This window comes from Poromitra crassiceps (genome assembly GCF_964638095.1).
Source record: "Poromitra crassiceps genome assembly, chromosome: 17".
Lineage (NCBI taxonomy): Eukaryota > Metazoa > Chordata > Actinopteri > Beryciformes > Melamphaidae > Poromitra > Poromitra crassiceps.
Window position 1 is genome coordinate 21,617,497 of NC_139635.1, and position 20,562 is coordinate 21,638,058.

Consider the following 20,562-nt stretch of genomic DNA (forward strand, 5'->3'; position numbering starts at 1 on the left):
GGGGGGGGGGGTGGGGGGGAGAGGTAGAGCTGAGTGTCGTCAGCATAGCAGTGATAAGAGAAGCCATGAGATGAGATCACATGGCCAAGAGATCTGACATAGAGAAGGAATAGCAAGGGGCCCAGGACTGAGCCCTGGGGCACACCTGTGCTAAGAGTACAGGATCTGGATAGGGATCCTTGCCATAGAACCTGGTAAGAGCGGTTAGAGAGATAGGAGGCAAACCAGGAGAGTGCAGATCCTGAGATGCCTAGATCTGAGAGAGTAGAGAGAAGAATCTGGTGATTCACTGTATCAAAAGCTGCAGACAAGTCAAGGAGGACAAGGACAGAGGAGAGGGATGAGGCCTTAGCAGTGTGTAGGGCCTCAGTGACTGAAAGGAGAGCTGTCTCAGTAGAGTGAGAAGCCTTGAAGCCAGATTGTAGAGGATCCAGTAGGTCATTCTGGGAGAGATAGAGAGAAAGTTGTTCGGAAGCAGCCCGTTCAAGGGTTTTGGAAATGAATGAGAGAAGAGAGACAGGACGGTAGTTCTGGATGGCAGTAGGGTCAAGGGAGGGTTTCTTAAGCAGTGGCTTGACTCTAGCAGTCTTTAGAGAAGCTGGCACAAGACCAGAGGATAGAGAGGAGTTGATAAGGGTAGTGAGGAAGGGAGATATATCAGTGGAGATGGATTGGAGAAGAGAGGAAGGGATAGGATCAAGGGGGCAGGAGGTGGCACGGTTAGACCTGACAAGCTTAAGGACCTCTTCGGGGGAGAGGGGAGAGAAGGAGGTAAGTCCTGTAGCAGGAGTCAGAGAGTTGGGGTCGGGAGTATTGCAGCTATTGACTGGAGGGGGGAAGGAAGAGCTGATGTCATCTACCTTCTTAGCAAAGAAGGTTACAAAATCATCAGCAGAGAGGGAGGATGGTGGGGGAGGTGAGGGAGGGTTGAGGAGAGAGGAGAAGGTGGAAAATAATTTGCTGGGGTTGGAGGCAGAGGACTAGATTTCAGAAATGAAGAATGAGGTTTTTGCTGTCGAGACAGCAGATGTAAAGTTAGATATACATATTTTATGTACTGTATGTATATTGTATATTTCTGCTAGGGGTGGGAGCTTGCGTCTGATGATTTTTGATGCACGGTGCTCCACTCTATCCAACTGTCTCCTGTCCTCAGCTGACAGGTTTCCAAACCAAACCGTTATAGCACATGTGGATGCTCTCCACTGCTGTTCTATAGAACTGCACCATATCATTCACAGAAATACCATACTTCCTCAGTTTTTGCACCACTCATTACGCACGGATGTGCCATGCCAGGACATCAAATTATGCTGCTAAAATTGGGTAACCAGCAGATTATTCAGTGAGGCAATCAACTATAATTCACTGAGGAACTTTTATTACATTGCAAGGAGGGGTTATGGTAAATTAATTGAGAAAACTTGTACATTGTAGCCTACTTGGAATAGGCTATTCACCTACTGCTATCCCATAACCCGGAGGGTCGTTGGCACCACAGCCGATCTGTCACAAGCTCTTTCCATGACTGTCCTCGGCACGAGTCGGTAGCTCAATGTTTCACCAAGTTTTAATTGAGTCCACTGTAAATCCTCCAATCTTTTCTTTTGTCTCTGCCATTTACCCGCTGCAAACACGTTTCTATTGTCCCACCCCAGTCAACAAAATAACCCGAATTGCATCAAAACATATTATGATATATATATATGGTATATGATGTGATGGTGTCGTTATGAGATAGGGATAATATACAGTCAATAGACCTACACCTATCCAAATTACGCATGGGGAGAATTACAGCATGCCTCACGCAAACTGTATTACAGGGACTGCAAGACAGGAAGCTGGATTGATTGATACAGCACCCAGGCATTGCCAGGCCACACCTGTGAATAATTCTGGTGGTTAACACCGCCCAAATCCCATTTGCGCCGTGCATAAATTATTTGGCACGCCTCTAATCTACGCTTGCGCTCGTTGTTGTGATGAGATGCTCCCCCGCGAGTAATTGCTGATGTGGGATGCATTTAGCTGCTGCCGGGCGGGGGTGCAAAACTCGGCATAAACCTGCACTAGCAGAACACTAGAACACTAGCGCAAGGCGGACTGGAATCTTCCCTGCCTTAAGGCACGCGCAAACAGGTGTGCAAGGTGCCCCAAGTCTTTTGATGGTAGGAGGAAACTAGAGCACACAGAGGATCCCACACAAACACAGGGAGAAGAGAACGGGGTTCGAACCCGAGACCTTCTTGCTCTGAGGCACTGAGCTGTTACCATAATACAGTGGACTCTTCTTATAGTGATCACCTTGGGACAGGTCAAACTGATCACTATAAGCGGATATTTGTGATAACTGATTGTTTTCTTTTTCTTTATTTCTCATGCAGATTACCATTGAATTGACATTTGTATAGGTATTAAATGAATACAGTAGATATAAAGTAAAGGAATGTTGTTGACTTTAAAAATCCATACAGTAAGTTAGGCCTCCAGCTGTTTTAATGACAGCAGTCTCACGTAGACAGAGATACCGCCATCTCGCCACAGACAGAGATTCCGCGATCTCTCCATATACATGTATCGCTTCAGTACAATTTTGTGGATCATCTACACCTGTCTAATTCAATTAGCCAGTCTTGAGCACAATTTAATTTAATTGGCCACTAGCAAGCCACCAATTTGGGTGCCTTAAATGTGGAAGTGATTCTGGACCTGTTAGGGAACATTCCCATTGCTACAGTGCTGTCTTCGCCGCACACAGCTCGGCTGCTATGCGGCCTCGCCCGCAGCTCGGCTGCTATGTGGCCTCGCCTGCTCTATTGGCATACAGAGTGCACAATTGCCCAACTTCGCATCACTGATGACATCACTGGCACTGATGATGTCACAATGCCTATGACATCATCAGTGCCTATGACACCATCAGTGATGTCATAAGATGATTTTGGTCAATAATGTCACTGATGACATCACTGATGATGTCATAGACATTGTGACATCTTCAGTGGGACAAAAATGTTATTGATATTGCCCACAAAACAGATATTCCCCACTTGCTTTGTCGTCTAAAAAAAAATTGATTTTGTGCTCGTTTCGGAGTCTTGGCAGAAAGTAGGAGAGTTTGCCTCTATGAATGAGCTTTGTCCTCCAAACTACATCTACTCCTGTGCTCCAAGATGCACTGGCCGAGGAGGAGGACTTGCTGCTTTTTACAGAGACTGTTTCTCCACCAACACGGTGAGCACTGGATCTTTCCCATCTTTTGAAGTGCTAATGACTAAAGTTGGTCGATCAACCCTCTTTTACTGCATTTTAATCTATCGCCCCCCTCGCAAAAATGGCTCTTTCCTGTCCGATTTTGGTGACTTGCTAGCCTTTGTCATTCGCTATGATAGAGTTCTTTTGTGCGGGGACTTCAACATACACATAAATGCGGCAAAGACAGAAGTCCTTATTATAGCTTCTGATGACATCGCCTCTATGGTAGCCAAGCAAAAAGATAAAAGACACATGGGCACATACAGACTTAAACTTGCAGCAATGTAAAAACCAGACAAAAAATGTAGAATATAAAAAATAGAAGATAAGGACAGCAATAAATCCACCTGGAGTTTGTAGGGACAGGCAAGTCCGACACATCCACCTCATTTCCATTAAATAGACTAACACTAACACCCCCCCCCCCCCCCCCCCTCAATTCAATCAAATCATTCAATGGCTACCCCAAAAGTCGCGCCTATTTATCCCCCGGCGTGAGGCACAAAAGAGTTTTTGGTCCTGTTCAGCTGACACCGCAGGACTCTGAGCCGCCTGCCCGATGGAAGCAGCTCAAAATCCTGCTGGCGGGGTGAGAGGGATCATTTTCTATTTTTTGGGCCAAATGCACAGTTGCTGCGTTCTGGCTGTCAAGGAAGCCCTGGTTGACGGGTCGACCGATGATCTTGGAGGCCGCTTTGATCAATCTGGCCACTTTATTGTTAGCTTCTACCGTTAGACTATTGTACCATACAGTGCCACAGTATTGGATGATACTCTGTATGGTGGAACAATAGAACAGCTGGAGTATTTCCGGGCTAGCCCCATAAGCCCTCAATCTCCTCAAAAAGTACATACGCTGTTGCACTTTTGCACAGACATGATCCACCTGGATAGACCAGCCCAGGGTGTGGTCCACCCGCACACCCAGGTATTTGTAGGATTCCACCTGCTTTATGGGAGTGCTGTGGATGTATACTGGTGTTCGGTTGGCAATTGACCTCGGGTCGAAGATGACCTCCTCTGTCTTTGATATTCTGTCTTCTGTCTTGCAGAGCTGGAAATGTCTGTTCATCTTTTTTATATCATTGCGGCTAGACTACTGCAATTCCCTGTTCACCTGCCTGAGCAAAGCGTTAGTGAACCGGCTACAATTGGTCCAAAACGCCACTAGGTCCAAAAAGTGATCCCACATAACTCCAATATTAGTCTCCCTGCACTGGCTTCCTGTCCAGTTCAGGATCCACTTCAAGGTCCTAGTTTTTACTCACAGAGCTGTCCATGGTCTAGCTAGCCCCTGCCTACATTGATGCACTTATCCACCCTTATAAGAAGGGGGGGGGGGGGGGGGGTGCGAGTCACCTCACGCAAGCGCTGTCACCTCACAGCTCGAAGGTCCTGGGTTCAATTCCCACCTGGGACGCTGTGAACGCTGAAGGAATGCGTCCGCATCTCCTCGAGTGCCCACCGCCCGGGTGGGGTCGTCAAAAGGGCCTTTCTGTGTGGAGTTTGCATGTTCTCCCCGTGCCTCCTGGGGGTTTCCTTCATATAGGAACCCCTTCACCAAAACATGCAATATCCTGGTTGCTGATGTGGTGCCTCCTCTGGTCGTGAAGGGCGCCTGTTCGGAGGGAGGAAAACTCGTTGGAATAGTGTGATCCTCCCACGTGCTATGTCCTACCGGTGAAGCTTCCCTGTCAGGTGAAAAGAAGCGGCTGGCTAACTGCCCATGTCTCGGAGGAAGCATGGAGCCAGTTTTCGGCTCTCCCCAGATCGGCAGAGGGTGGAGCAGCAACCAGGATAAATATAAATTAGCACTAATGGGGGATAAAAAAATGGGATAAAAAAATTTATTTATAAAAAAAAAAAAGGGGGGGGGACCGAGCCTTTGAGGCGGTCGCCCCAAAGCTCTGGAATGAGCTCCACCAGGACTTAAAAGCCTCCGCTTCTGTGGAGATCTTCAAGGGGCAGCTGAAGACCCACCTTTTCAGACAGGCGTTTGGACTTTTGTACATGGAACTGTTGATTTTGTACTCTGAACTCTGAGTCTGCATGTTGTGTATTATCTTGATGTCCTTTTTTGCTGTATTTTATATTTTGTTGGATTTATATATTTTGATTTTAAACCACTGTGAAACACTCTGTGCATCCGTGCTGAGAAGGGTCCTATAAAAATAAAGTTTTACTTACTTACTTACTTACTTGCTCCCTTTTATATAAAAAGGAGGGATATAGTGCCATGTGCAAAACAAAAATCTGAATTTATTCATTTACTCATTGTACATTTAAAAGTACTAAAGTAGAATATACATTTAAATGACTCAAGTAAGAGTAAAAGTAGCACTATAAAATACTTTGAAAGTACAAATAAAATAAAAAACTACCAGAGTACTTGTACTTGAGTACTTTCCAACTGTTTTTCACACAATCATTTTGTATTGAAATGCATAACGATGAACTTTGTTGATGATATTCTCCACTGTTAAAGATACAGGAGTCGATATGGCTCCATCTATTGGGAGGGGGACTTTAAAGTGAGTGTTGGAGGTGGTCTTGCAGTAGCCAGCCGTAAACAGATATCTACATCTGGTGCACAACTCTTGTGAAGTCGTTAAGGGCCACCCACTATACCAAAACAAAACAAAACATGACAGACATATGAATTCACCAACCAGGGACCTCCTTATTTGTGTGACACAACTCGTGGGCAGTACATTTTCAATGATGCACCAATGCATGTAGAGAGCCGGACTTCCGCCATGCATGATGCTATAAGAGCCAGGGGATTTCCTCTGGCAAAACCCGGAAATGCTGACTTATGATTCAGACCCTCCATTTTTGTCAGTGATAACTTCAAGGGATAGTTCGGTTTGTTTGAAGTGGGCTCCTATCAGCTAGTTCGATAACTGAAATAGCTGCTGCCGGGCGGGGGTGCAAAACTCGGCATAACACCTGGACAAATGCGCAAGGCAGACTGTTATCTTGCCTGCGTTAAGCCACGCGCAAACAGGTGTGCAAGCGTAAATAGGGGATATCGCCTGTACGAAGATAGGGCCCCTTGTGTTCCGGTTAATGGCTAGAGTAGTCAGATTGTCTGAACTGCTGCTCATTTGGCCTGGCCGCTCTGCTGCTAGTTCCAGTGTGCCGCTGCTACCTGGGGCTGGACGATTAATGTCAATTAATTTCTTGCTTATTCATTGGCTCGTTTCACCTGATAAGTAAAATACATAACCTGATTGCTAAATTGTACTGTCCCCTGCGGTGACTATTCATGACCATATCGCCTATCCACAGTATTGTCTGTCTATTATCTGTTAGTATCTGTTCTGTTCTGTTCTGCTCTTCTCTTCCCCCCCTCTTCTGCTTCCTCCCCACCTCCTCCTCCCATCCCCCCTCTCCCTCCCCACCTCCTCCCTTCCCTATTCTCTCCTTCCCCACATTCCCCCTGCTCTCCCTCCCCTGCTCCTCCCTTTTCGTGATCTCTCCTCCCCCACATCCCCATGTTCCCTCCCCACCTCCTCCCTTCCCTATTCTCTCCTCCCCCACATTCCATCCCCCTTTTCTCCCTTTCTCTCTGTCTCTCTCTATCATATGATTGTTCAATCTTGTTGTTATTATTACTACTGTAATTGTTACTGTTGTGTCAGCTAGATTTAGCTAGACATTATTCTCTGTGAAGTCCTCTGAGACATGCTTGTGAATTAGGGATATACAAATAAAGTTGACTCAAATTCTGCTTTCTACCACAATTATTTTCAGGTAAACTGCCATCTGAAAATATTGTCCATATAGAAAGTGGAACGTGAAACGTAACTAAACCTTGTGACAGCCGGTCTGCTTTCTGATGGAAAGACTCTATAAGGCCGACACAATGCTGATCCACACTGACAACTTCACTTCACTCTATTTGCCACAGTTGATAGACTGACTAACCCTCTCTGTGTAGCACCTGAGTTTCTCTCAACTGTCAAATGTAATGAGTTTGCTGCCTTTTTTACGGACAAAATTATTAATATCAGGCAGGCTATTAGTGACTCCACACCAAGAAATGCTGTGACATCATCCTACCCGCAGATCCCTAGCTCGATAAATTTGTCCCAGTTCAGCGTTATCGACCACGACATCTTAGAGGAAACTGTGCAAGCCCTTAAATCATCTTCGTGCTGTCTCGATACCCTTCCAACAAGCTTTTTTAAAGCGTTTATACCTGTCTGTCGTCGGACCTATTGCAAATAGTTAATAGCTCCCTTTTGACCGGCACTTTTCCTGAGTCCCTGAAAACTGCAGTTATTAAACCCCTACTAAAAAAGCGTAGCCTTTATGCATCAGTAATCAGTAACTACAGACCAATATCTAATCTCCCCTTTATAGCCAAAATAATTGAAAAGGTTGTTTACCTACAACTCAATAGATTCCTAACCTCAAATGATAGCCAAACTAGATCAACTCCAATCAGGCTTTCGCCCCATCACAGCACACAAACCGTGCTTACTAAAGTCATGAATGACATTAGAATGAACTCAGACTCAGGCAAAAATTTGATTCTAGTGCTACTGGATCTTAGCGCTGCATTTGACACTGTTGACCACTCAATTTTATTGGACAGACTGGAAAACTGGGTTGGGCTATCGGGTACGGTCCTCCAGTGGTTCAAGTCCTATCTTCAAGACAGGAAGTACTTTGTCTCCATTGGCAATTACACATCTGACCTAACTAGGATGACTTGTGGGGTGCCTCAAGGATCCATTATGGGGCCCGTTCTCTTCAACCTTTATATGCTCCCTCTAGGCCTAATTATGCAAAAAAACAAAGTAGCCGATCATAACTACACAGACGACACTCAGTTGTATATAACTCTTTCCTCAGCTATGTTCCCATAGAATCATTGTGCCAGTGCATTGATCAAATAAATAACTGGATGTGCCCGAATTTCCTACAGCTAAACAAAGACAAAACAGAGGTGATCGTCTTTGGTCCCAAAGAACAAAGGCTTAAAATCACTGCACAAGTATCAAAAGAAGTGAAGTCCGCACACTGCATCCACTTAACTCACAGTTTATTTGTTATATTGACGTTTCGGTCGTGAGACCTTCATCAGAATGAAGCACAAAATGACAGAGCACCCATATATACAAGTCAAACATCTCCCACTAATGGGCGTGGGGGAAATAAAACAGGTGAAAGCAATCAACCATTAAGGTGAATCATCACAGGGTGCATCTTGCTTCACATAAAAACAAAATAATGGAGAAAGACATTCTCAAGACATAATACACAAAAAAGTACATTTTAAGATAGTACGGTTTTAACTTGACAACAAAAACATTCTAAATTGAACCCCCGCTCACTTCCTGTTGCAGTGTTTGCTATGGACATAAAAGAGAAAAAAACATTCAAGTGCAGGACTGACCATTCCGTGAAAACCGTCTATACAGCTGAGCGGCGAAAACAAAAGTAACGATGTCGAGTGAATATTTCTGCAGTTTGCCGAATGCTGAGAAAAAGGAAGTGCTGTGGGGTTGCGCTCTGGTGAAAACCGTCTATAGCCTAGTGTAGGAAGCAAAGTTGTCGGTACACTAGAAAATACAGTAAAAAAGGAACAAGGGCAAGTCTAAAACAATTCTGTAGAAAAACATTCTATAGAGAAACATTTAGAAAAGGAGGGACCAAGGCAGTTGCTCTGCAAAGGGTAGGATAAAGATGCCCACACATAAATATTAAAATAGAAATAAAGAAATAAGGGAGGGATGACCTCCAGTGCAGCTAAAGTGAGCAATGCTAATGTCACGGGTGTGTGCGTGACTGTAAATGAGACTGGATTCTACTGGGGAGTGGTGCTGGCCCAAACAGCATACACAGACAAGGGTTGCAAGTTGGAACAAATGGTTTTTATTACTAAAATACAAATAGAAAAATGTGCCTATTTAAAAAGAGTCCAGTGTCCGTGCGACAACGTCCAGTATCTGCTACAGTCCCGAGCAACTGCGTTGTCTCCCTCTCGTCCGGTTCCCCGTCCTCTCCTGACGTCTCCAGCTGACGAAGAGGGTGTAGAGCAGAGCAGGCTTTAATGCTTAGTTCCCCAGGGGAATGACAGTTCATCAATGGTAGGATAACTCACTAGGACTGGTACTTTGGATGAGCCAAGTTAAATAGTGGATAAATGCACTGCAACCAAATTCAACCCAAACAGATGCAATACGTCTATTGCAAGTAAATCACACGAAGTAAATTTGCACAACACGCCTTAAGGGCTCCTTCTCGTTCAGTGTAGTAGTAGGCTATAGTAGTTCCACTGAGCGTTCGTTTTACTGCCAGGTGTCTGGGGTTAGGCTTGCGGGCAGACCCACGTCGTCTGTCCACGGAGCTGGTCACAATAAAAGATAAAACAATAAAAATGGAGCGGGACTTAACTGAAGGAGGGGGGAAGCGCACCTCCACCCCTCCGCTTTCACACGGCGTGTCTCCCACTGTCGCTCCTGTCCTCTCTCCCTCGCAGCTTGTGCGAGATGGGATCACAGAGTTCCTCTGGCTGTTCCCACACGTCCAGGCGGCTTCGTTCCTCCGCCTCTCGGGTCTCAGGTCGGCTCGGCTCGTCCGCTGCCACAAGCTCTTGTCCGTGCCCCTCGTGTTCTCTGGCGTCCGTCACAGCTGACACACTCAGACTCTCTGTCTCTCAGTTCGTCTGGAGGAGGAATGGCAGCTGAAACAAAAAGAGACTGGGGAGCTCTCACCCCACCTGCGGCTTCCAGTTCATGGCGGAGCGACTTCCGGGGCCTTCCCCCCCTCTCCCTCTCACCCGTGCATCAGCCATGGTGCGACCTTAGGTACGCGAGGGAGAGGAGGTAGCTTGGCCATCCCAGCCGAAGCCGCTCCCACCAATCTTACCTAAACCGCAGGCAGGGCTGAATACTGCCCCCCAGCTCCGCCATTCCTCCTCTCGACTCATGCACGTCAGTCCTCCATGTCCATGTCCATCCTGGCTGACACTTCCAGGCTTTCTCTCGCACACCGGCTCTGCATCTCCTAATCAATAGTCAGGAGCAAGGAGGGAACCACCCACAGAGCCCTGTGCGCCAATCACAGCCACTGCGCCCAGATTAATTAAGAAAGTCCCGCGAAACACAGAAGACTCCCCCTACAGACAGTGCCACCCCCAGGTTAACCATAGCACCCACATTTCTGCCACACACCAATACATCACCCTGTGACACTAATGTTAGACAGGATGTAGGCTGATCACAAATATCTAAGTGAGTCTGTACTCACAGATGAGGGTAAGTATAGAAGTCTATCAAACGTAAAAAAAAAATTAAGGAATGGTCTAATATCAAATGACTCATTCAAGCCTCTGGCAAAGGTATCTAAGGTAGAGATCCAGAAAGCTTCCCTCCTAAGGAGTAAATTATTAATATCACCTCCTCTAGCTGGCAGTTTGACATGCTCTATACCAAAATATTTGAGTGAAGAGATACAATGTTTGGCCTGGAAGAAATGAAGTGCCACAGGATTCTTAAAATCCTTAGTCCTAATGTCACTCCTGTGTTCGGATATTCTGGTTTTTAAAGCTCTGGAAGATTTGCCAATGTAGACTGATCCACACAAACATTTAATCATATAAATAATATTCGATGTGGAACAGCTGATGATACCCTTTATTTTAAATGTTTTACCCGTCACTGGATGGTTGAATGTATGACATTTGTGGGTGAATTTACATTGGGCACAATCACCACATTTATAGTTACCATCGGGAATGTTATTAAGAAAATGTGATGGTGTGGGTTGCCTCAAATGCGACCTGACCAGGAAGTTCTTCAGGTTGGGAGGTCTTCTGTAAACAACACGTGGTGAGACAGAAAAAACCTTATTCAGAGCAGGATCAGAACTTAAAATGGACCAGTGTTTTTTAACAATTTTTTCGAACTGCCTGCCAAGGGGAGAATATTGGATCAGACAATTGATTGGTTGTTCTCCCTTATGTCTCTCTAGTGGAGAGACAGTCAACTTGTGAACAATGCTGAAATCTATTGGAAGCTGGTTCAATCCACTGTTCAGGATAGCCCCGCCGTCGAAAACGTGTCTCAAGATCCTTTGAGTGCATTTTGAAAGCTACATCTGAACTACGTATACGCTTAAATTGGCCAATAGGAATACCCTTTTTGAGAGGTGTGGGGTGGTAACTGTCAGCATGGAGGAGGGAATTACGGTCTGTAGGTTTAGTGGGAGGAGATGTTTGACTTGTATGGGTGCTCTGTCATTTTGTGCTTCATTCTGATGAAGGTCTCACGACCGAAACGTCAATATAACAAATAAACTGTGAGTTAAGTGGATGCAGTGTGCGGACTTCACTTCTTTTGATACTTGTTACTGCCATTGTTGTCCTTCTCCACCTGCAGCTCCGAGTGGATGTGCCCGCTTTTCCTTTTGTTTAAAATCACTGCACGCCTTGAGTCTCGATCCCTGAAGCCTAAGGATCAAGTCAAAAATCTTGGCGTTATTATTGATTCCGATCTCAACTTTAACTCCCACATTAAGTCAATCAGAAAATCCGCTTTTTATCATCTTAAAAATATAGCAAGAATTAGGGGCTACATGTCCAGACAGGATCTAGAAAAACTAATTCACGCCTTCATCTATAGTAGGTTAGACTACTGCAATAGCCTTTTTTCTGGTCTCTCCAAAAAAGAACTTAGGCAACTTCAGCTCATTCAGAATGCTGCTGCTAGAGTTCTAACGAAGACTAAGAAAGCTGATCATATCACTCCAGTTATTAAGTCTTACACTGGTTGCCAGTGTGTCATAGAATAGATTTTAAAATACTGTTATTAGTCTATAAATCACTTAATGGCCTAGGCCCAAAATACATAGCTGAATTGCTCCCACGCTACGAACCGTCTAGACCTCTTAGGTCAGCAGGGTCCAGCTTATTAACTGCCCCTAGGATCAAATCAAATCAAATCATGGGAAGGCCGCATTTACCCACTATGCTTCTGCTAGCTGGAACAAATTGCCTGAAGACCTCAGATCTACCCCAACTTTACTTACTTTTAAAAATAGACTAAAGACTTTGATGTTTACCGTCGCTTTTAACTGCTGACAGCTGTTTCTCAATCACTATTATACAATTGGTTTTAAAACATAGATGATTGCAATTACTGCTAAAAGCTGCAGGTCTGGGGGATGGTTCCGTAATACGGATATACTCACAAGAGGGTGAGGTGATGCGGCAGGAGGGACGCACGCGTAAGGGGAGCTTAAAATAGGACACCGTACCCAGACCTGAGTTTTATGTGTGTGTAGTCATGTTTCTTATATAGTCATGATGTCGGGGGACTAAATATAGACTAAATATAGATACATTGATTTATTCTATTATGCAAACCCAATGAGTCCTCTATAAGTTTTTAGCTCTTTTTGCAACTGCTGCGCCTGTTGCTTAATGCACTTTTTATACTCTTTTTTTTTTTGTTTTGTTGTGATGCTTTTAAATGTCCATTTTATTCTCTTCTTTTATTCTTTTATTTTCCTGTCAACCATTTTATGTGAAGCACTTTGCATTGCCTCTGTGTATGAAATGTGCTATACAAATAAACTTGACTTGACTTGACTCACTGGATTATGAAACGCTGGATTGTTGAAAGCTTTCAGGGATATTTCATTGTACATCTATTTGCTTTATTTTTTATTCAGATTGAGTGGCTGCAACTTGTCAGAGACTTACTTTGAAGTCCTGGTCTCAGCTCTAAAGTCCAACCCCTCTCATCTGAGAGAGCTGGACCTGAGTGGATGCAGGTTGTCAGAGTCTGACTGTGAAGTCCTGGTCTCAGCTTTGAAGTCCACCCTGTCACATCTGAGAGAGCTGGACCTGAGTAACAACAACTTACAGGATTCACTGGTGAAGCTGCTCTCTGCTCCACCCTTCAGACTAGAGACTCTCAGGTAAAATCAGTTTACAGTTTTTCTCAGCTGATTTGACACATTTCTCCAAACTAAGGTCTGTTCTCTCAAAACAGGATTCCTGAATCTGCAAAGGTCGCCTTGCAGATCTACACAATGATTTGAGTTTTCTTGATCAAGCTTCATATCAGTCAAGCAGTGAAGCTCAGTGACTGAGAGAAGATCATCCATGCTCTGATGTCTTGTCATTAGATTACCACACCTTTCTCTCAGCCATAATTCACTGTCACATCTCCAGCTGCTTCAGAATAGAGCAGCTAGATAGTAACCAGTTGGAATGTGACATCATCATCTCCAACACCTGTCCTCTGTAGGGTTTAATAATTTTCCCAAAAATGGGGCATAGCGGGAAACAGGAAATTAAGCCCTATTTCCCGGGAATCCAGGGACATTGTTTTTTTTCTTTTTCTTTTTTGTGTGTGCATAAACCTATGGGTTCCCAACCTGATGCTGTAATATTTCTGATATCCACAATAAAATAAAATCGTAATGCATTTGCTGGCATTAATAATTAGTAAAGAAAAATAACACCATTTATGTTCACCAAAATTTGAAATTAAGATCATAAAAACTTCATATGAAATGTCACGTTCATTGCCTATCATCTGTCTGCTGATAACAGCCTCATGGAAATTATATTTGACAATAAATAAACAAAATTCGTTAAAGCACTTTATTTGGGAAGTGATATTGGACAATAAACAAACAAAATGTAATTTAAAGTAATTCGGCATAATTCAATTAAGCTGAGACGCATTCCATAGCGTTCAGCAGCCTTCTATAGCCAAACAAAGTTGGATAGCAGCCTAATAAAGTAAATGAGTTTCCCCAAATGTGCAGTAACCCGCTCCTTGACCCTCAGACTGTCCATTAATTGTATCACTCGCTCACAGAGCTTAGATGTGTCATCCTCATTGTTTTTTTTTGCTTCTAAAGTATTTCCATGCAAAACTAGTGGCAGACATCGGGGTGCAAGGCTGCGAGATGTGGTCAGAGGCAGGGCTGCAGCCGCCAGCCAAGTATAGCCTATAATCATGTTACATTGTACAGTGATTAGTGAAACTGCCCATTAAAAGTGACAATGAAAAGCCATTGTGTGCAGACTAGTATTGCGGTTTCACTCTGAAACGACCATTATGCACATGAATAGAATCACCAAACTTGTTTTTACTGAATGTAAATGCATTTCAGTTCTCAACCCTGTGCTGCTTTTCTCTCACAACACAGCAAATGTACTTGACACGACTAAAAATGAACACAAATAAACATTTTACCACATGGGTCAAGAAAAGTGGTCAAAACACGGCTCAATGGAGTTACTCCATTTCATTTCTCTCCCTGTCTCCTGCAAAGAGCAGCTGATAGAAAAATCTTCAGGTACGTGCTGCGTTGCAGAGTCCTTATGTTGAGATCATGGATGTATTCTCTTATAATAATTAAAAGATGCTGAACTCCACATCATGTGGCGCAGTGCTGTAGTGGTAAAAAAAAAGTGGGTAAACTATACTTTTGACTCGAGGCAGCTTTCTCACGCGGCACCGGCAGTGTTATAACGGCGGATAAATAAGCTTCCGTGACCGATATACAAGACAAAATATGAGAGTATATAGAACAACTTAATCTGAATCATATAGCCCTATAAGGTATATCAGGGGGTTCCCCCACATTTCTGAGTAGCCAGCCAGATAGAAAAAGTAGCTGGCTATGGGATGGGCCTTGCCCCTCAAGGGGGGTCCGGGGGGATTCTCCCCCGGAAGATTTTTTTTTTTACATTTTAAAGTAAAATTCATCAACCTGGTGCATTTGAGAGCAAAATGAACTACACACATCTCTAATGTGTTGTGACTTTACAAATAATTAGGCCTAAACAATCAATATAAAATGTATTTATTGAACATTTGTTGAATTTCTCCAGGTATGAAAAGTTAAATTATACAGTAGGTAGCCTACTTTAAAGGACCTTGTATGAACCCAGTATATACAGTTTGAAGAGTAATATAGTTCTCTCTCTCACACACACTGTACCTGTGATTGTCAGCTTCAGCTTTATAGCTAAAAGTATGTAGACAGATTGAATCTGTGATTCTTGAATACCAATATATAATTCAAACTGTCCACAAACACATTGGGCAAGGATAGGTAGACAACATACTGTACATGGAAATAAAAGTGGTTCTGCCACTCTGGCCACTAAATTTTAGTCAGCCAATATTTATTTATACAGATCTCGGCACAACAAACACCAGTATGTTTCTAGATAGTTTTCAACATGGTCGTATTATATTGGCTTTATACAGTAGCACCTGGACTATTCAAGTCGACTCGCACGCACCTAATGTTACAAACTTTACTTGATCAGAGGGAAATCAATCATGTTTCTTACACCAGTGATTCACTCTTCAGTTGTAAAACGGTGAGCCTATATGATTTTCCCCACTCCGGACACACATTTTTAACCAACCTTACCTATGTTCAGCTCACCATGAGCTGGTCTCCAAATGCACGTCTCCAAATGCGCATTGCGCATCGCTGGCACAATGGCACCGTTAAGTTGTTTGAAGGGAGCGCTGTCTGGGCAGGCAAGCACAGCTTGATAAAGGCACCAACGTGACCAGGGCCGTGTACCTTTCCCGCGGAGCGCTCCACAAAAATAGGCTACGGTTCGCGGAGATCCTGGTCAGTGCCATGCCCATGTGTAATCTTTTTTCTTTTCTTTTGGTGTGTGACGTGCTTGGCGTGGTCTCCGCATCAACGGAATTTACGCGAACGTGTTAAAACTCGTGCAATAATAAGTGTGCATAAACGATTTAAACATGTGAGTAAACAATCTTAAAAGGTGCCTAAACGCTGCAGAGCATTGAAAAAGGTACGTAAACATCGTTTACGTGCATTTAGCCATACAGCCCTGATGTGGCGGCTGTTAACGAATTACTGTATTAACTGCAGTAATGATCATGGCACAGTTTTATTTAGCCTCAATAGGCTTTCAGTGCGCACTGCACAGTTACTTTTTTTACATTAATCTTTTTCCTGTTTCCCGCTTTTAACCCATTTAGAGTGGACGTCACAGGCTTAGTTGTGCACGCATCACGGTATCCAAAACTCGGAGGAACTGAAGCCGAAACGAGAGATTCATGAATGTCTCTGAACACATTTAAAGCAGGCTAGTTTGGGTCCTGAATTACACTGTGGATTTCTTACTTCCCTGTGAGCCGAGTGCTAGATGAGATCTTCAGGTCCTTCCGACTTTCCCTCAGACCCCACACTGAAAGTGGTTTCACTTTAGTGAGGCTGCAGATTCACTATCATCTTTAAAACTATTTGTAAAACACACTTTTATGGACTTGCTTTTGTGTAACCTTTTTTGTCTCTCTTCCCTTCATCATCTCCTTTCTCATCTTTAGATTTTATATTATTATTTAAATTATATCCACTTTATTTATTTATTTATTTGGCCTGCTGTGCAGCGTAACATGTGCCATTGGGTGGATTTATTTATCCAATCACCTTAAAACCATGTGTGAATACATTGTTAGCATGAGCAGCCCAGTGGGAATCAAACCAGTTCCCCTGTTAGTGCTCCAGTCAGCTCAGTGTACTACAGCACCATGCAAAGACACTGGGACCTGCTCTAGACCAGGGCCTCATAATACAGTCTGTCAGTAAAAATAATACAATAATGACATTAAACATAAGGGTCAGTTAGCCTCATCAATAAGTCTGTCAGTAGAAATAATACAACGATGACACATGGGTCAGTTAGCCTCATCAATACTGTCTGTCAGTAGAAATAATACAATAATTATAGCTGCTGCGCAGCAATGGGTCGGGGCCGGGCACGACCCATTGCAGACTGGATGCTTGCTGGCGGTGTTTTATGGGACTGGATGCTTGCGTGTAAAAACACACACTGCTTCCACTTATATAGACCCCTTATACGCCTACGTCACAATGACAACAAGCAGCGTCAGATGCGCAAGACGGAGGCAGAAAGACAGACTCCGCGCAGCCCTGTCAAGTAGTTTTCCAGTCGCTGGAAAACTATTCGAGCTAGATATGTCTTCGTGTTGTGCAGTGCGATGCCAGAATCGGAAAGCTATTGTAGCAGAGTATTCGGGTCCGCCTATTCACACTTGGTTAATAAAATAATAAACGATAGAGCCAGGCTGTAACGTTATAACGAGCTTTTCCCCACATATCCTGTTTTACGCAACTCGAGGGAACATACACAGCCTCGCACACACGCAGAACACAACACAACACTGAACAGTCTGTTACACTATCAACAAAGCAAGGACTCAAGTTTTACCGAATCCCGTCAACTCATACTGCTTTTAATGCTAACCGTAGGTGTCTTTGGTTGCAAGCCGAAAGAGGAAATCGTTAAAAATGCCCGACTTTGCAGTGCTCGCTCATTTCATATCAGGTAAACTGTAGTAGGCTGCTAGTAACAGCCACATCGCTCGGTTAGTTAACAACCAAGTAACGTTAAATAATGTCATTATTGAGTTGAACTGATTGGAACGAGGACATCATTAAAAATGCCCGACTTTGTAGTGCTCTTCATAATCAGGTAAGCTGCCTGAAACTGTAGGCTGCTCAGCCACATCGCTCGGTTAGTTAACGACCAAGTAACGTTACATAATGTCATTATTGAGTTGTGTGCATTATCAACATAACAATATATCTTTGCAAGTTACAGAATAATTATCTATGCTATCCCCAGTTATAAAGGAATGCACGATATGTATTGCCGGCCACTAGGCTTGGCCAATTGACAGCGCCAGTGCGTATGGGTCTGTAAGACATATCCCATTAAACAGCCTTAATTTCGATGCATAACATTGCTTATCACTAGGCGATAAGCTGTGGTAGTAAGCCGAGAACTGCATTTTAAAACTAAAATATAACTGTGTGTTGCAGATGGGCATAGAGCAGTCCTGACAGCGGGCCTTTTACACAGTTCTCACTGTCAATGCTGGGCTGACGGCTTTTTGCCTACACGATGCACGCGCAGCTCAATGTTGACAAGCTGTATAAGGGGTCTATAGGATGAGCCAAGAAGGATTTATGACATCACAATTAATTAAGGTAATTAAGATGCTCTTTAGGCAGTGGGCTCCATTTTTGACCAATCGAAAATCTGTTTGATACTTTTGTGTAGGACAGTCTAACAATGCAGATGAGGACGTTTGGTGTCGTTTGAAGAAAAAATGTGGGAGGCGTAGGGTTGAATTAGTTTTACAGTTTTTGCAGTTTTGCGGTCTTTAGACTTCATAATTGGCCATAGGTTGCATTGTACAAAAGTTTCTCCTCATTTGAACCCACATTTCAGTGAAAGTTGCAAAGCCGTAGCACGTATGGCTGATTTTTTATTAATTTTCAAAGTTTGAAACTTTAGACGGTCGCTGTAGTGCCACCGTTAGGACTATTGGCCCCAAATTTGCGTCAAAGACATTTGGCATGGGACTGGACCTTTGTGCAAAGTTTGGTTAGTTTTCATGCATGGGAAGTCGAACTTCCCGGGAGAAGAAGAATACAGGCAAATACAATAAGTGGCCCTGCCGCTTCGCTGGCCCGGCCACTAAAATAAGTGGCCCTGCTGCTTCGCTGGCCCGGCCACTAATTACATGACATATAAAGGTCAGTGTGTCAGTTAGCCTCATCGATACAGTCTGTCTGTAGAAATAATACAATAATGACATTAAATATAAGGGTCAGTTAGCCTCATCGATACAGTCTGTCAGTAGAAATAATACACTAATGACATTAAATATAAGGTCAGTTAGCCTGATCGATACAGTCTGTCAGTAGAAATAATACACTAATGAAATTGAATGAGATGAGACCCTCCAGTGTATTTTGTCATTTTTAAGATAGTTCATGTGTTCGTGAGTCATGCATGACCTGGTCTGTTGATTAGCCACACTTTTAGCCACTGTATTTATTTTGGGCTCAAAGTCCAACAAATAAGCTGTTGGTAAAAACAGTTGATGAGGTTATTGTATAATTTCATATCATATCATCAGTTATTATATCATAGTGGTCTGACGACTGACACATGATAGATAGACAGATACTGTAATACAGTACAGTATACAGTAAATAGCTAGCATTAGCCTCTGGCGTTAGCTAGCTGTTACTGTAGCTACATTCGTTATGTGGGCATAAAATGCCACTGAATGACCTGGTAACCAGTTTGAGTCACTCTCTTTCCATAAAGCTCACCAGCTTTGATATATGTTGGCTAGTTGTTGATATTACAACAATATTGTGGCTCTAAACTAATGTTTTTCAGAGACTGTCATGGCAGCATAACTGTTTACGCTCTGGGCGCAGACAGAGTTGAACAAAGAGAGAACAGACAAAGAGGTTCTTATCAATGTAAGTTCTTTGGCGCAAATGGTGACGAGTGTTTATACAGCGTGCACTCATGCACGTTGTCATAGAACACCAACAGTTATACAGGGAGGAAAAACTGACTGGATGGGGCTTTAAATATAAGGGTCAGTTAGCCTCATTAATACAGTCTGTCAGTACTAGTGATGCGCGGGTCACCCAGAACCCGCCGGGTCCCGCGGGCTGACCGGCCCCGCAGGCGGTCTGAGTTGGCAAATTATGAAAATATCGCGGGTGTGGGCGGGGCAGGCTCAGAACATGACAAAGCAACATTATTAAATAATTTAGAGCAGTGAAACACGCATAGTAACCCTTTATTAAGACATGAACTCTCTCTCACATGTAGCCTACACACAATCAGTCTGAAGCCGGCTATAGAGAGTGCAGCATGCACCTGCCGCACTCTATAGCCTATGGTGGAGTAAAGAAACGCTTCAAATGAGGTAGCCTATACTGTATGTGCTCTCAAAACAAACATTTTGAAAGGATTATTCACTGTAAGTGTCCATAAAACGAATGCCACCGCAGATTTTCTGTGTGGACTCGACTCTGATCTATTTGTCAACTTTACTGCAACGTGACCAATTGAGAGCCCATGAGGTAATTAAAAGACATAGGAAAGAATAATAACTGTTTCTGTAGCCTACCTTTACCTGCTACCTCCATTTGAAGACCTTGGATTAATTGAAGAAAGACAGATAATAACCGAGTTTGTAATGCAGACGAAGCAGAAATAACTCAATGACATGAAAGCAGCCGCACAACGCATCCAGAGCAGTACAACTGTTGTTGTGCACCGGCACGCATGTGTGTGTGTGTGAGAGAGAGAAAGAGAGAGGGGGGGACAGAGACAGAGTTTGGACACCTTGGAGAGCTCTGCTGCGCTTAGCGTGAGTCCGGAGACGCATTACATTAAATTGGCCGTTTGCGGGCTGCTGGGTTGGGTTGGGT

General features: G+C 43.7%; 1 protein-coding gene across 1 annotated transcript in view; it reads left to right on the forward strand.

Moving 5' to 3' along the window:
* LOC310792253 (NACHT, LRR and PYD domains-containing protein 4C-like) overlaps positions 1-20,562 on the forward strand; it is a gene marked incomplete at both ends in the record, with an annotated part of 430,843 nt that overhangs the window by 14,927 nt on the left and 395,354 nt on the right. Inside the window, one exon of the mRNA XM_083653978.1 lies at positions 12,946-13,194. Coding sequence (XP_083510104.1) covers positions 12,946-13,194 — 249 coding nt within the window. The remainder of the gene's footprint in view (positions 1-12,945; positions 13,195-20,562) is intronic.